The sequence below is a fragment of the Notolepis coatsorum genome (genome assembly GCF_963971535.1).
Source record: "Notolepis coatsorum genome assembly, chromosome: 18".
Taxonomy (NCBI): Eukaryota; Metazoa; Chordata; class Actinopteri; order Aulopiformes; family Paralepididae; genus Notolepis; species Notolepis coatsorum.
The window spans coordinates 40,297,247-40,313,413 of NC_140182.1; the positions used below are offsets into that span (position 1 = coordinate 40,297,247).

At 43.4% G+C, this 16,167-nt stretch overlaps 2 protein-coding genes across 3 annotated transcripts in view; both read right to left on the bottom strand.

Moving 5' to 3' along the window:
• Window positions 1–697: 697 nt before the first annotated feature.
• LOC311245337 (proteinase-activated receptor 4-like) lies at window positions 698–1,675 on the bottom strand (the record flags this gene model as incomplete). Its single annotated transcript, XM_084335180.1, has 1 exon — window positions 698–1,675. Exon 1 carries the CDS (start codon window positions 1,661–1,663, stop codon window positions 698–700), a length of 966 nt encoding a protein of 321 aa, XP_084191306.1. The 5' UTR covers window positions 1,664–1,675.
• Window positions 1,676–2,344: 669 nt separating this feature from the next.
• Window positions 2,345–16,167, bottom strand: part of ano5a (anoctamin 5a) — a gene marked incomplete at its 5' end in the record, with an annotated part of 70,385 nt that continues 56,562 nt past the window's right edge. For both annotated transcript variants that reach the window (XM_084334244.1, XM_084334245.1), the window contains 7 exons: window positions 2,345–6,105; window positions 9,298–9,403; window positions 10,063–10,262; window positions 12,612–12,817; window positions 13,821–13,951; window positions 14,961–15,058; window positions 15,382–15,560. In XM_084334244.1, coding sequence (XP_084190370.1) covers window positions 5,881–6,105; window positions 9,298–9,403; window positions 10,063–10,262; window positions 12,612–12,817; window positions 13,821–13,951; window positions 14,961–15,058; window positions 15,382–15,560 — 1,145 coding nt within the window. In that variant the 3' untranslated portion in view covers window positions 2,345–5,880. The remainder of the gene's footprint in view (window positions 6,106–9,297; window positions 9,404–10,062; window positions 10,263–12,611; window positions 12,818–13,820; window positions 13,952–14,960; window positions 15,059–15,381; window positions 15,561–16,167) is intronic.

Here is a 16,167-nt window from a genome sequence, read left to right on the forward strand (position 1 = left end):
ATCGCCAATGAAGTAGCCAATAGAAGATTCAGCACCACGGACAGCGAAAGCCTGCTCAGCTGTTTCTCATACCTGTCGACAGCCAAGGAATTAAGGAATGCTTGTCGACAGCTCCCCCTAGCGGCCCAACACACGCGAGCACTCCCTCTCATTTCCACAGCACATATTATTTTCTTTCTATTTAAAACATAGCAATGCTTGCAAGGTTTACATCGCCTTCATCCACAGTAACTAACCCCTTGAGTGGTAATACGTTGAAGGTTACAGTAGCTCCATCCTCTTGGGCTCTGGCCTGCAAATGCTAAAAGCAAGGTGCCTTCCTTATTCCTGCCAATTCCTGTTTTTTTCCAGATAGACCTGCATCATTTCCTGGCAATGTAAAACTTTAGAGATAAAGGTTGAATAACTGTTCTGGAATAAGCACGAGTATTCATTTCAGTTTGAATGTACAGTATAAAGCAGAGGTTCAGCTCACTAACCACACAGAGGCAGTGTTGAGTTAGGAAAGTTATGCAGACAATAGTTCAACACATATCTAGGCTACTCACGTAGATGGAAAGAGATACAGGGAGACTTCAAATCAACAATTCTTTAATCTATTAATGGAGTTGTATGCTGTGTGACACAAAAAGAGATCACTGTGAACATTATTCCAACTGGAACTAAAGACAGGTGTGATGTATGGAGCAGGTAGTGTTCACAGGGGTGTGATGGTAGCCATCCCATGTTCCACTGCCTCGCGTCTTTGTTTTGGCAAGGATGAGGCCGCCCCCCCGCGGGCACAATGAGCAAACAGCACCGCGAAGGTCTCCTGAATCTCCCTCCTGAACTGCCGTCCGACAAAGCAGCTGAACAAAGGGTTAACACACGTGTTGAGGCTACAGAGGCACATCTCCACGGCGAACGCCACGTCCGCCGCCCGCCAGGAGGCCGGGTCGTCGGGGTGGAGCACCCGCATGACGATGGCGGCGTTGCGGGCCACGTGGTACGGCAGGTAGAGCAGGGCGAAGAGGACCAGCACCGCCTTCAGCACCCGAATCAGACCACGTCCCCGCCGGTGCGGGTTGGGTAGGAAGGGGCGGAGGCGCAGCTCTCTGACGCTCCGCCGGCAGCAGTAGCAGATGGAGACCAGGGGGAAGAGGAAGCCTGCGATGGAGCAGCAGAGGGAGTAGGGCAGGTTCCCCCCAGTCTTGTCCAGCAGCATGTAGAGGGTGCAGATGGTGCGGTTGTTCCCCAGGCACCGCTGTGTCAGGCTCATGTTGGCCACCGGTATGCTCAGGGCCATGTTGGCCGCCCAGGCCACCGCGCACACCGCGTAGGTCTGCCTGCGGCCCAGCAGGGCCTGGGAGCGCAGCGGGTGGACAATGGCGAGGTACCGGTCCACGCTGATGAACGCCACGAAGAAGATGCTGAGGTAGAAGTAGTTGTGGTAGAGGAGCCGCACGGCCTTGCAGAGGGGCAGGCCCAGCGTCCAGTACAGCTGGTCTAGGTGGTACTGGGCCAGGATGGGCAGAGCCAACAGCCAGGAGGTGTCCGCCAGCGTCAGGTTGAAGAGGAGGACAGTGCTGCGCGTCCAGCGCTTCAGGCGGTGAGAGAAGATCCAGAGGGAGAGCAGGTTGAGGGGCAGTCCAAAGATAAACACCACCAGGAAGAAGGCCGGCATCAGGTAGAGCTGAACCACCAGCATCCCCTCGTTGCCTGGACTGCCCAGGGTACAGATGGCGTGCTCTGGAGGCTGTGGCGAGACATGCAGTACTCAGGACTCCAGCAATGAATTGACCCTATAAGCACAGTTTCAGGATCACGTTGCTCTCACCAAACACAACGCTGATTCAAGATAGTCAATTCATAGCTTCTGTGTTTCAAGGAAACATCAAAGCTTTACTTAAACAACCGTGGAGGTCTTTGCAAATATTGTCTGGAAAAGTGAGCAATACTTTTTCCGTTTGCCTATATTCAAAAAAGACTTTCCTAGACTGTCCCGCTGCATAAACAATTCATGTGTTTATAGTATTTATACACTAGTTGACAAAAGAAGAAATCAGAACAGAACAGTTTCATGAACTGAAACAATGTAAAGCTTACGGCGATGAGGCGTGTAATCGTAGTAGAGGAACTTACCTGGATTTGAGTGTTGCCCATGTCTTTGTCGCAGTACTGTGCTGTGAGAAACAGCCATGCCTGCATATTTTGGTGAAGGACACACCCACTGGCATGAACAAATATTGAATATCTCTATCTGTGCTCCCCCGGGCCATCTGGTACGTGAATAGTGACTGGTCTCACTCCACATGTTACTTACTGCATATCCAACATTTACTTCATTTCAGTTGGGTACTTTATTTTGGTTTGTGTTTTTTCACATATTACAGTCTTAACACAGTGGGTACAAGGGCAGTGTATAAAAATTATAGAACTAAATAAAAACAAAACAAGTTTTAACTTTATGTGTATTGTAAACGACTTTAGGTTCTTTTATAGGAATATAAAATAAATGTCGGCACTAAAACGTAAAAAAAATAAGCCAGATTAACATTGAAGGCACGGATAACAAGTATAGAATTGAAAACAACACAACTGAGGTGTTAAAAGTGTTAAGGCATCTACAGGCGTTAGTTTAGCAGGGCATGAAAAGGCAAACTGGAACAGTCCAACAATGCTCAAGGTTTATATGTCACTTTCTTGTGTTTCCACGTATTTGCCTGAGATCGGAGCATATAATCAGTCAGCTGTTTTACAGAGATTAGGAAAAAAGGGTAATAGATTTTGAAAACATCTTTCATATTGTTTCAAAACAAAACAAACAAACAAAAAACGAGTATAAATGTTAAAGTATACAGATTTCACCTGACAGAGGTGTGACCAAGTCGACCTTGTTTGAATCCCGAGTCAGTCTAAAGTCATGAGGCACAAGTCTCAAGTCAATGTCATTAATGTAAAGTTACTTGTCATGTCTTGATGCAGAACTCCCACGTGATGTCAAGAAGGAGGACAAAGTTAACTATAAAGTAAGATGACAGAAAATCTAGACATTTTCAATGCAGTAGTTTCTTTTACCTTAATTTTTTTACATTGAATTAAAGGTGCTATAGATAGACTTTAATGTAGAGTAATCTTTTATTTATTATTATTATAATTTTTTTTTAAATACATCCATAGAACTTTTAGAAAGGTGCAGAATAAAAGTATTGCTTTCCACTCCCCAAAAAATATTGATTAATGAATTTATTATTGAAAACATTTTTGTGGGTCCAAAATTAAAGTTGTTGTTTACATGTATCCCCTGCGTTATTTTTTTCCCTAGCCGCATTTCTCGGAGACGCTCTCTGATTGGCCACTGACTGACGCTCTCTGATTGGCCACTGACATGTTTGCCCAATCGTGTGACGAGCTGTGTCTTTGCCCATTTCCGCGTCAAACAGCCTGCAAACTACCTGGCGTTCTATCACCATGCTCTAAGACAAACTCTAACCTTAACCAACTTCGAAAGAGTGCCTAAGCTTAACCAGTGTAGAAACAGGCGTCGACCAATCAGAGAGCGTTTCCGAGAAATGCGGCTAGGAAAAAAAATAACGTGCATCCCCTCCCTACTTCTCATTTCCCCACGTGGAATGCACCTGATTGGATAAATTACACGCTGGCGCTCTTGTGTGACATCTAGTGGCTGAATGTTATATATAGCACCTTTAATATTATAAAGAAAAAAATAAATTATATTGTAAAATCTTAGTATGAATCTCTACAAGTCAGTCAAATTCCAAGTCACTGGATCATAAATCAAGTCAAAGTCTCAAGTAATTCCCACATAAGTCAAGTCATAAAAATGTCTGACACAAGTCAAGATTGGATGAGTCCAAGTCATGTGACTCGAGTCTCCACCTCTGCCGCTACACATGCATCAACATGCTTCAACATGTCTTCTCTCCTCTCCTGCATCACAAATTCAAGTCCAATATATGGGAACCGTTTGAAAACATACAGTAAGTTATATATCATCCTCTACAGTACAACCGTTGTTCCATTTCAATGAACGGAGAATCAATGCATGTCCATGCTTCTAAAATGAACGTAGACAACAATTAGGCTGCCATGTCTGATGTGTTGGTAGTCTTGTTTCATTAAGTGCTTTGTGCAAAAATAATAATACAAAAGAAAAAAAATAATGCATTTCCTTCTAGTCAGGGACACAGGTTGAGAAACGTGTGAGAACGGAGCGCTGGCTAATGTGCTTTTGTGCGACGGAGCAAACATGCCCCAGTAGACGAGGACAAGCCTTCATTAGCTCCTGCGTGTTGGTAAACAGAGACGCATTAAAAAGGCATTGCTCTCTCCGGGCTTTTGGCACCTCGTCTCCTGGAACAGCACTCACTGTCAACAGTCGACACAGCTGCCGCCAACGCGCATGATGCACCAACCCCCCGGCCGCCGCCCATACCTGCTGCTGAATGACTGACCACAGCAGGACAATAAGACCAAACGCAAGACTATACCCCCCGCCCCCTGATCCACATAACCACTAAACACACAACTGATAAATAGAGGATTAGTGCGAAACAAGCGGAAAAAGAAAAGCCATCAACTTTTGATGTTGACGTCTGATATTGACTTTAAAAACATCCTTCGTGAGGCGGCTGGGTGGCGTAGCGGAGATTGCGCTTGTCACCAATGCAAGAGACTCCGGTATCGAATCCCAGTCTCAGCATTGCCTTCGGCTTGGGCCGGCCGTCGTACTGGCTCATTTGGCAGAGTCAGCGGGTGGAAGTCGATGGGTGGGGATTGGACGTTGTGGACAGCGACCCCTACAGGTCGGTTGGGAGACGCCTGCACAGCAGAGACAGGAAGTGGCGAGGGTAGTGTGAGCCTCCCATGCGTTACACCTCGCCAATGAGAGTCCGCGCTGGCAGGCGAAAAGATGTGACAGGCTGCCTCCTTGTGTGCCGGAGGGAACACGTGATGCAAGGCTTCTATCCTCTCTACAACCGACCAGTGGGGGGCATAGTCGAGCAACGTTCAAGACAGGGGAGGGGAGAATTGGATACACAAAATTGGGATGGGAGAAAAATAGAAAATAAGGAGAAAAAGTGGATAAAAAAAAAAATCCTTCATGGATTATGAAGAGGGTTTTGAACTACATTGCAGATATGTGAAACAAAAAAGCAAAATAAAAATTGCAAATGGTTCTACATCTATTCCCGTGCTGTTGAGCTGAAAGATGGCCATAAAAACCAACAACACCGATGTAATGTTGTGACACCATAACCACAGATGAAGCCATGAGAATGTGAGAAATACTCAAAGAATTAAATAAACAATCTTATAAAATTATATTACTTTTCCGACGACAAAATGTCTAAAATATTAAGGCATCTAGTCTTTGGTTACGTATAGTGGTTCTTACAGAATAAAGATAGTGATATAAGAGCAAGCTGCCTGATTTTAACAGTGTTTGTACAGCATTTCCGCTCCGTTTCCTTACAGCAAGCTTTCATCAGCCTCACTAAAGATTATTATAAGATAATATATGCGATGAATCACGATGAACAAGAAAATGTGATTTGACATCAAGTGCATATAGTGACTGACTCCAGCTTTAACAGGCATGCAGGCTGAACAGTGGTTAGCGGTACGTTCTCCAAGTTTGTACCTTCCAGCATCTCTATGGTAGAAGGAGTAGAGGACGGGTGATTGTGAACTGAGGCGATCCATAGTTGTTTTCTTTGGGTGAATCTCGTGCCAATAAACTGAAAATAAAAACAATATAGGCACTACAGCAGGTTGAAGGTCAACGTCATGCTACACAAGCAGCTGAAAGGTCATCTCTGTCCCTAGTCCTCCTCCCATCCGACTGACGCTACGGATGTTGAGGAGAAACGGACAGTGCTAGAGACACTCGGACAGCACCGAAGGTATGGTCGGGTAGATCATGGGTGTGCAGCCACAATCGTCGTGCGCGGTGGCGCTGAGCTGGACCTTGAGCTTCTCCACCTCATAGGTGTGGAGATACTCCTGGACCAGGTAGCGCTCCCTCTTGATCCTGGCCTTCACGTCGGACGGCACGTCGGGAATCATCCAGGCCACGAAGAACTTGACAACAAACACCACATGCTGTGGAGGAGGGGCAGAGTGATCAGTCAGTCCACCAACTGGAAACTAGGGTCAGTAGATTAACATTTAGTCATTTGGCTGAACGCTTTTATCCAAAGCGACTTACAAGTTTTGAACAAGTCAGCAGGGGAAGGGTACAACTCTGGCAGCTAAGGGTCAGTGTAAGCTCACAAATTTCCCCAAGGGGATCAATAAAGGAATATCTTGGGGCGGCTAGGTGGTGTAGTGGGCAAGGCGCTCGCCATCAACACTGGAGACGCTGGGTTCGAATCCAGCTCTCGGCGTTGCTATCAGCTTGACTGGTCGTTCATACTAACACAATTGGCAGTGTTAGGGGTGGGAAAGCTGATGGGTGGGTCCTGGGCGTTGTGGACAGCGACCCCTACAGTTCGGTCGGGGCGCCTGCACAGCGAGGGTAGGATCTGGAGGGAGGTAGTGTGACCTTCCACACGTTACACTCTCCCGGTGAGAATCTGCGCTGCCAGGCTGGCTGCCGGCAGGCTGCACATGCGTCGGAGGAAAGCATGTGACAGTCGCCGGCCTCCTGGACCAACAGTAGGGGGGAGTGCGCAACAACCAGGAAGGGGGTTGGGAATTGGCATAACAACTAACAGTGGGATGGGAGAAAAATCGGAAAAAAGGAGGGGGGAAAAAGATAATAAATAAAGGAATATCTTATCTTATCTTAAGTGATATTGTTTGTCTAGCAGTGCCAAACTTGAATGTTACACTCAAGTGCATACTAGTATAGACAAATTAGTATGGTAGGTAGTAGTCGGATAGTAACATAATAGAGTGGTAAAGTACATAATAATAAAAGACAGTAAGTAAGTAATCTTTTATTATTATTTCAGATATTGATTTAAGACTTGTGTTTTTAGTTGTTTGCGGAAAATTGGGCAGTTAGTTACAAAACTAACTGAAACTAATTGCATCGACTGGGGATTTGTCTGCAACATGGATAATTTGTATTGGTGTGCAACAATGTGATATCAATATATGTCGCCAATAAACATAACCAATATCTATATGACTGGATATTGGAATAGATCAGTTTAGCCTCCATAATAGTTTTCACAAAAGCAAACGACTAGCACCTCAAAGAACTGACTCTCCCTCTCCTGTGACTCCTCTCCTACAGTTGAAATACTGTAGACCTATTGAGCACCTATTGGCGGTATTAAGATGAGATAAGAGATATTCCTTCGTGTGTCATAGCAGCATGGGGGGGGGGGGGGGGTACCGGTATGGGCAAGGTAATAGAAGATAGACATAAATATAGGCAATACAATTAAATCTGGATATAAAATAATGGAAAATGAAACAGTGTAAACAATTGGGTCTGAACTTGGGTTAGGCCGGGGATGTGTGAAAGGCAATTGGCAATTAAACAGATATCTAGAAAAACAATGCTTTAGATGCATCCGCTATTGGTAGATCTGTAACCAGAATGGATAGCAGAGCACTCGCATTTTAGCTGTAGTCATGTAAAGCATTGGTCCCAATTGGTCCCAGTGGAGCTACTGTGTGTGTGTGTGTGTGTGTGTGTGTGTGTGTGTGTGTGTGTGTGTGTGTGTGTGTGTGTGTGTGTGTGTGTGTGTGTGTGTGTGTGTGTGTGTGTGTGTGTGTGTGTGTGTGTGTGTGTGTGTGTGTGTGTGTGTGTGTGTGTGTGTGTGTGTGTGTGTGTGTGTGTGTGTGTGTGTGTGTGTGTGTGTGTGTGTGTGTGAAGCTGGGTATTACTGAAAGGTGTGCTAAGCCAACCGTGCCTGATTGAATTGACTAAATTGCATTCTGTTACACTTCTTAACTGGACTAGCATTTAGCGATTCAGGATTTGGATCCATCCAAATGCCAACCTTCCCCAGCTGAAGAAAGACGAAGGTGCAGTCAACAGGACATCACTAGTCTTTAGCATTTCATTGAACAGAAACAGATTTCTATTGATATTGCATCAGCAGATGCAACCAATATTGATAATGGAATTGACATATTGGGTGTCCAATTATCTATTGATATATTTGTGGGACTGAGGAGAGTTGGTGTAAATGTAACACTTGACTACATTTTAAAGGGATATTTCACTTTAGTAGAACTTGTCAAGAAATCAGCATCTTACCTCTATCTAAAGTCATCTACTGTACAAGTAAGCTACCGACCACTGCTGTCCCTGTCTCCACAATCAACACCACCATTCCTCCCAGGGCAGGTATCAGGCTGCTCATTCACTTCCATTCATGTTGAAGACCTAGTCTATACATCATACTTCTGAATTATACACAAACAATACAGCAATATTATGCTGTGTAATATATCAAAGGTACTGTAGGAGCTAATGTTGCTGTTTTCAAATCATCAGTAAAGGAACTATTTCTCACTTGAAGTGTAGTTTGATCCAAAGTCAACCTTTCATAGAATGTATAGAATCTTTCTTCCATCAAGGCAGCATGGTAACCACTCCCTGAACATTCGATGCAGGGCAAAGATACACAGCTCACTCAAACCTACAACACATTGACTGGATCTACTTTTATTTTTCAAAGGTAGTACATCTGTAATGACACATCAAATGCCAAAGGAAACACATACATTTGACTCAGAATTGTCTGCTTTATTGAAATCTGTACAGCAGCAGTTTGTTCATACCGCAGAAGTATGATATTTAGATTAGGTCTTCAACATGAATGGAAGTGAATGAGAAGCCTTGACACCTAGGAGGAATTGTGGTGTTGATATGGACACAGTGGTCACTAGCTTACTTGTAGAATACCTTAGATAGAGGTAAGACTGCTGAAACTAGACAAGTTCTACTCAAATGAAATATCCCTTTAACCCTTTCACTGCCACACGACAGAAGGTTAACCCCAGTTACCGTCTAGTGTGATAGTAAAGGGTTAACCTTCTGTAGTGTGGCAGTGAAAGGGCTAACCTGCTGTTGTGTGGCAGTGAAAGGGCTAACCTTCTGTGTATTGTCACAGTGAAAGGGTTAACCGCTTGGTAGTGCGGCAGTGAAAGGGTTAACGAGCTGTACTGTACCAATTCTGCAATCTGTTCATTAAAGTTTTCAATCAATCAATCAATCAATCAATCAATCAATCAATCAATCAATCAATCAATCAATCAATCCCTTTAAGAACACATTGAGCAGGCAGTACAGTAAACGTTGTGGAGGAAGTGCTGGGCTCCTTCCTTTACCTCCATGATGATGATGAAAGCCAGCTTGGCAGCCAGGATGTGCCAGAACTGCATGTTGTGGGAGTATTCTTTGTTGTGGCCTGGGGGGTAGCGGTAGTCACGATACCTAGAGAGAAGGAGCGTATGAGAAGCATGACTTAAGAAGAGTACAGTAAAGAGGAGGGAGGTTGTAACTCATCAATGGAGATGTTGAAATTATTATTCATTAACAGTAATGATTGTATATTAACTACTGAGGAACTGCTCGATGTGTTTCTCAAAGACCAGAGGCAAATTAATCTGTTGAAAGCTGCTCTCATTTAGCAACAAAGCGCCTCCCTGTTTGTCCTGTTTTATTAGGACGAGTTTCCACATCTCGTCTTGTGCTGTTTGTCCTCCAAACCTCTCATCTATGCTCCGCACACAGACACAACATCAAACAAACTCACATCTCGTATCTGTTTATTGTACTTGGAGGGGTACCGGTGTAGTCCTCGCTCTGATCTTTCAGATGGATCCAACATCCATCTCTTTGTGAAAGTTATGTCATCGGGGGGGGGGGGGGGGGGGGGGGGCTCAGAGTTTCATTCAACATGCGTGGTTAAAGCTAGTCTATTAATTTGGTTCACACGTGCACCAAACTGAAACCAAAACAGTTTGGTACGAATACATGTACCGTTACACCCCTACCGCACACCCACATACGCACATGCATGTGACACACACATACAGAGACACGTGCACAAACAAGACTCCCACCACACACACACACACGCACACACGCACCTGCAGGTGGTGATGTCATTGCTGAACCAGTCCGGGTTCTCCCCGTCCTCTGGTCGGTTGTCTATTGGGAACTGGGAGATGTTGAAGATGGACAGACTGTTGTTGATGTATCCCGCCATGGTCATCTTCCCCTCCGGCTGGTAGGCGTACATGTAGACCAGCCGAGGGATCATGTCAGAGGTGAAGGCCACGATGAACGCCTAGAGGTCAAAGCAGAGAGAGGGGTCATGTTAGAGGTGAAGGCCACGATGAACGCCTAGAGGTCAACACAGAGAGAGGGGTCATGTCAGAGGTGAAGGCCACGATGAACGCCTAGAGGTCAAAGCAGAGAGCAGTCAGGGGAGGCAGGACACAAGAGACATAATAGGAAACATAAGTGTGACAAACATGTGACACAAAATCTCATCTTGTGATGTTGCTTTATTTTTCATCTTGGGCATTTTATTTGTTGTTTATTTGTATTCATTTATGGTATTTATTAACTTTTTTTTGCCTCTGTATAGAACTATCTTTTGAAAAGTACTACATAAATAAAGTTGTATTATTATTATTATTATTATTATTATTATTATTATTATTATTATTATTATTATTATTATTATTATTATTATTATTATTATTATTATTATTATTATTATTATTATTATTATTATTATTATTATTATTATTATTATTATCATTATTGGGTCTCATTCTCGAACGAATTTACGACCAAAAATGTCCTCTTAGGCAGATGTCTGCCCATTTAAGACATATTAGGGCTGGGAGCGGGAGTCCCCAAATTTTCCTGAGATCAGATTTGAGCGTGGCTGAGAGCAGATTTAAGAGTGCTGAGGAGCAGTCTTATGATTGATTGAGTAATTGAAAATTGTATTAACTTGACAGACTGTGTTCTCATAGTGATTCCTTCATGTCAACGCTACAGGCCTCCTTGGAATTAATTACTTAATCATAATTGAAATAAATATGACAATATTTGTACGATAAGAAATTACGCATTTGATGTCGGAAAAATAAATAATATGGATTCATCTGATCACAGGGCAGCTGCTTAACCATATCTGAACCAGCTATTTTGGACAAATGTATAATTACTTTAATTACTCAGATATTCAAACACAATTATGCAATTATTGTGAAATTATTGAAAATAATTATTATTTAATGCCTTCTGTGGAATTTGTATTTCTTATTTGTTACACATCTGTTTTAATGATTAATTATATACATTTGAAAGAATGCAGGTCAACATGCAATGTATCCCATTGATTGGTATACAATGGGACAGACCTTTGTTTGATTGATTGATTGAAAACTTTATTAACAGATTGCAGAATGGGTACAGTACAGTACAGCTCAATTACATACAATTGTTAAGGGGATGCAGACCAGAGAAAGACTTTCGTCTTGTTTACATCAGGGTCCCCCATTTTCAATTCATCATAACATTATATGACACACACGACACAGATAGACAGTACTGCTACATCTATACATTTATGACATACCAGATTTGCAAATACAGTACTGTTTGTGATACAAAAAGAGTCCAGAAAAGAGAGTACATTTGACGTAGAAACTGTTGGAGGAGGTTGGGTAGGAGGGGTGGGTGGGGGATAGACTTACACTGTACAAGCAAAACTGTACATTGGAATATTGACAAAACCATACTTGGTCATTTACTGTACATTGGAGGGGGTTGATATAGCTATAAACCTGCATTCCTTCGAATATATCATTAATCAATTAAACGTATATTGAAATACACTATATAGCCTATACACCAACACTGAAATGACAGTGGATAAATAAATAAGAACTAAAGCTAATCGGTGGAAATAGACTGCATTAATATTCCATAACAAGTCTTGTGTGCGCCTACGAATGAACAGTATAGGCTTAATTATGGAATAACAAGCCATACTGCGTTCATTCATTACGCCCGCCGTAGGCTATATATATTATATTTCATTCATTCATTCATATACAGTACTGTGTGCACGTGTGTGTGTGTGTGTGTGTGTGCGCGCGCGCTGCGGCAGGTGTACCACGAGCTGTATATGATGCCAATACATTAATCTAATCTAGTTTTGATGGCTCGCAAGACTCGCAAAGCACTTCTGCCATTCCATTTTCACACAGCTGCGTCACTGGTTGCCTTATAAGGAGCTCTGGAGGCGTTATTTTGTATGCAAATGACCTGAACGGGAACGCGCGTTTCGAGTTTAAGACAGAATGCCATTCGCCAAGCAGGTACCAGATCCTGTCACAGGTGCGACCGTTTCAGCCACTTAATACATATTCCCAGCACGTTCGAGACTCAGAGTGAACTTGTCATTGATTCTGTCTCAGTGGTTCCAAGTGGTTCCAAGTTCCAAGTTCCAAGTCTTCCAAAATAACTTGAGAATGAGACCCAATATTATTATCAGTATTATTATTATTATTAAAAAAATCAAGGCTGTAGGATGAAAACAAATGCGCTGTAAAGGCAAATCGGGCAGACATCTCTCCAACGCTTCAACGTGTAAGTTACATCAACAACTACTCACATTGGTGACAACAGAGAGGACCGCCACCCCGTTCAGGATCTCCTCCCAGGCTCCGATGCTGTGGGCCTTGGACGCCACCGGCCGCCGGAACTGCGTGGTGAACTTCCAGGCGTCCACCCGCACCTCTATGATGTTGTTGATGAGTGCCAGCAGAGGGGCCAGGGGGAAGGAGGCCACGAACAATGTGATGAAACCGAACTGGATCACTGTGATGAGAGAGGAGGGACGATGGTGATGGTGAGGTAGGAGTGAAACACTGCCCTCTGTAGGATATCAGAGGGTACTACTATAACAGCTTATCTAAATGACAGTAGGTTATTATGTAGTGATGGGCTGGTTTGAGTGGGTGAATAATGATTTGTACTCCTGCTCCAGAGCTGGAAGGTCAACTCCTCTGAGGTGTTTCCCTCACGATCCTGTCTGTAGTGGCTGTAGTCGCTGGCTCTGCATGTTAAATACATTGAAGCCAGCAGGACACGAGACTCAGATGCTGGCTGCGCATGGGTAGCAGCTCAATGCTGCCTTACCTGTTTGTCTGTAGACAGCAGAGCTTTCCCTAAACAATGGTATAGCGGCGCAGCGCCACTATGACAACGCACCAGCGCCAGCATGTATTTTAAAAAATACAAATTATTTAAAATATATATATTTTATTATACATTTTTATTATAATTATTTTGTAATACTTTTTATTTTTAGTGAAAGCTTGGGGCCAGCTTAGAAACAGACGCATCATTGTCTAATAAGTTATTTCTCTATCCTCTGTTCCTGTGTGTGTGTGTGTGTGTGTGTGCGTGCGAGTGTGTGTGTGTGTGTGTGTGTGTGTGTGTGTGTGTGTGTGCGTGTGCGAGTGTGCGCGTGCATACATGTGTTTTTCATGTTCAATGTTAAACTATTGTGCAACCTTATACACTGTACTTACATTCCTTTGTGTTTGCTATTCTATTGAAATTATGTTTTTAAATTGCAGGAAATTACAGCAAATGGCTTTTTCTTTATTGCAAATCACTCCCTAGTTGTGACTCAGTCAGCACCATCTTCTTTGAAAGTCCTGGGGAAAGACCTGGACCGTGTGCATCTTTACTCTCAACCTATAACCTTTCTTTGTGTAGACAGACATTGCTCTTGCTCTGGAGCCGCGCTACACTGAGGTGTAAAGAGAGACCTGGTGACACGAGAGCCCACAGGGGGCCGACTGCCTCTACGTACCCATCTCCAGATACTCATAGAAGAGGCCCAGCTGGCCCAGGTGCTGCAGGTCATGGTCCTGCTCCCAGCGGCTGTACAGGCTCTCAGGGTGGTTCCTGGCCTTCCTGCTGCCCCACCAGTTCCTCAGCCACCTGCAGGGCAGAGTGGGAGTGTGAGCCATACTGTATGTGGTCAATGTGAGCTCTTTTAGATGAGATTAGATTCAAATTCACATCATACAACAGCACAAGTACAGCACAACGTAAATAAGTTTGGCATCCAACCAGAGTGCACATGTAACAGTAAAGTGCAATAGAAATATTAAACTAAATAAGACTTGTGCACATCTAGTTGGACCCCGACTGGAGGTGCAGGTCAGCGCAAGAGAGATATATAAAACTAAAAGGAGAATACCTTCAAAAGAAAGAAGGGACCGCACACTCCTCAGGACTTGTTTTTGCTTTTTTATTGCACAACGCGTTTCGCTATCTGCTTCCTCAGGTGCACCTGAGGAAGCAGATAGCGAAACGCGTTGTGCAATAAAAAAGTTAAAACCAGTCCTGAGGAGTGTGCGGTCCCTTCTTTCTTTTGAAGGTATTCTCCTTTTAGTTTTATGCAATAGAAATATATTTATATATATAAAATATATAAATGAGTATTACTGAGTGATACTGCTAATCAGATGTAAATACAGAGTGTTAGCATCAATATGTATAGTGATACAGGTATAAAGACACTATGGTAAGTCATACTGACCAGTGGTATAACTAAGAGTAAGTAAGGGATACTGTATGTACAGATATAGACATAGTATCTACAGGTATGTAAAAAGGATTATATGCAGGTACTGTATATACAGACAGATGTGGATAAATATATATTCACAAACAGTTAAAAATATACAAAAAAGTGTGCGGGAGTGTTAAAAGTGTTAAGCATAAGGAGCGGGGCAAACATAGACATCCCACTGAGTCCAACAGCGCTACCTGCTCATCTTTATGACAAATGATGAGATATGAAAGGGGGCATGAGCATTGCTTCAGAATGGGGGCATGGCTTACAAATGGGCCACTGCCAGGTCATCCACACAAAATTATTATTATTTGTTGTTGTTGTTGTTGTTGTTGTTGTTGTTGTTGTTGTTGTTGTTGTTGTACTCACGGGACCAGCGCCTCCTGGATGTTGCCCCACACCTGTTTACCCCCCATAATTATCACCAGCTGGGTGGTCAGCTCAATCAGACAGCCACCTGGGTCACACTGGAGAGAGAGAGAGAGCGAGCGAGAGAGAGAGAGAGAGGGGGGGGGGGGGGGGGGGGCAAACCAACAGACAAGAGACAGTAATTAAGACAAACAAAATGATTAGCCCACATTCAAGTGCCTGAGTAGAATTTCATTACAAGTCAGTGTAAAGGAGTGGATTTGAATCTGGGACCCTGGGATCCACAGGCGGCTGCACTAACCAGCTGAGCTAAAGGGTTATTAGCAGTTGCTGGTAGACTGCGACCGACTTGTCAGTAGTTTATATAAATTTAGCAGTTCATCTAATGTGATGTCATCTAATGTGATGTAATCTATAGTACCTCCTCATTCCTCAGTTTGCTCCATTTGCCAAACATGTAGGCGTAGTCTCCGGGATAGCCCACGAACTTGCCCTTGAAGAAGGCCACGTAGAAACAGGAGGAGTAGTAGTTGACAAACTGGAAGAGGAACATCTTCACTGTCAGCTTGTTCTCGTACTCCAGGTGGGTCTTGGGGATTTCTGCCACAGCAAGAGAGTCGATGAATACAAATACAAACACACATATCCAGTGCTTTAGCGTGAGGGAACACTGTGGATAACTGACAGGAATGAACATGGATAAGTAAATGCTGGAATAGGGCTAGGAGGTATAATGAATATAAAGGTATACCATCATGGATTCATGCAAAGTAGGCCTGCACAATATTGGAAACGATTTACGTTGCAATATTCATTTTATTAATCTTTTAACTCCATTTGGGATGAATGAATATCTCTAGGAATGATTAGTGATTCTGGAGGGAAATGAGGCAGTTGTTTGATACTCTGGTTCACCATGACACCATTGTATTCAGATAATCCTCATCTATAAGTCCATGATCCAACATGATATTAATAATGCATGTTGCTTACCCTACAATAAGGGGGCTCATCTATGAATGTGTGTAAGATAGGTGGTGACATACAGGTATAGGAGATGACAGGCTGTTTATCGCTGTTCTCCAGTTTAAAGCACAACATTAAACTTAAAAGATTTATCGGTGTGGATCTTTACTATACTGTCAGCCACGATATCTACATTTAAACAAGGACACATAGTGTCATAGATGCAAAGCATCGCAGGCTT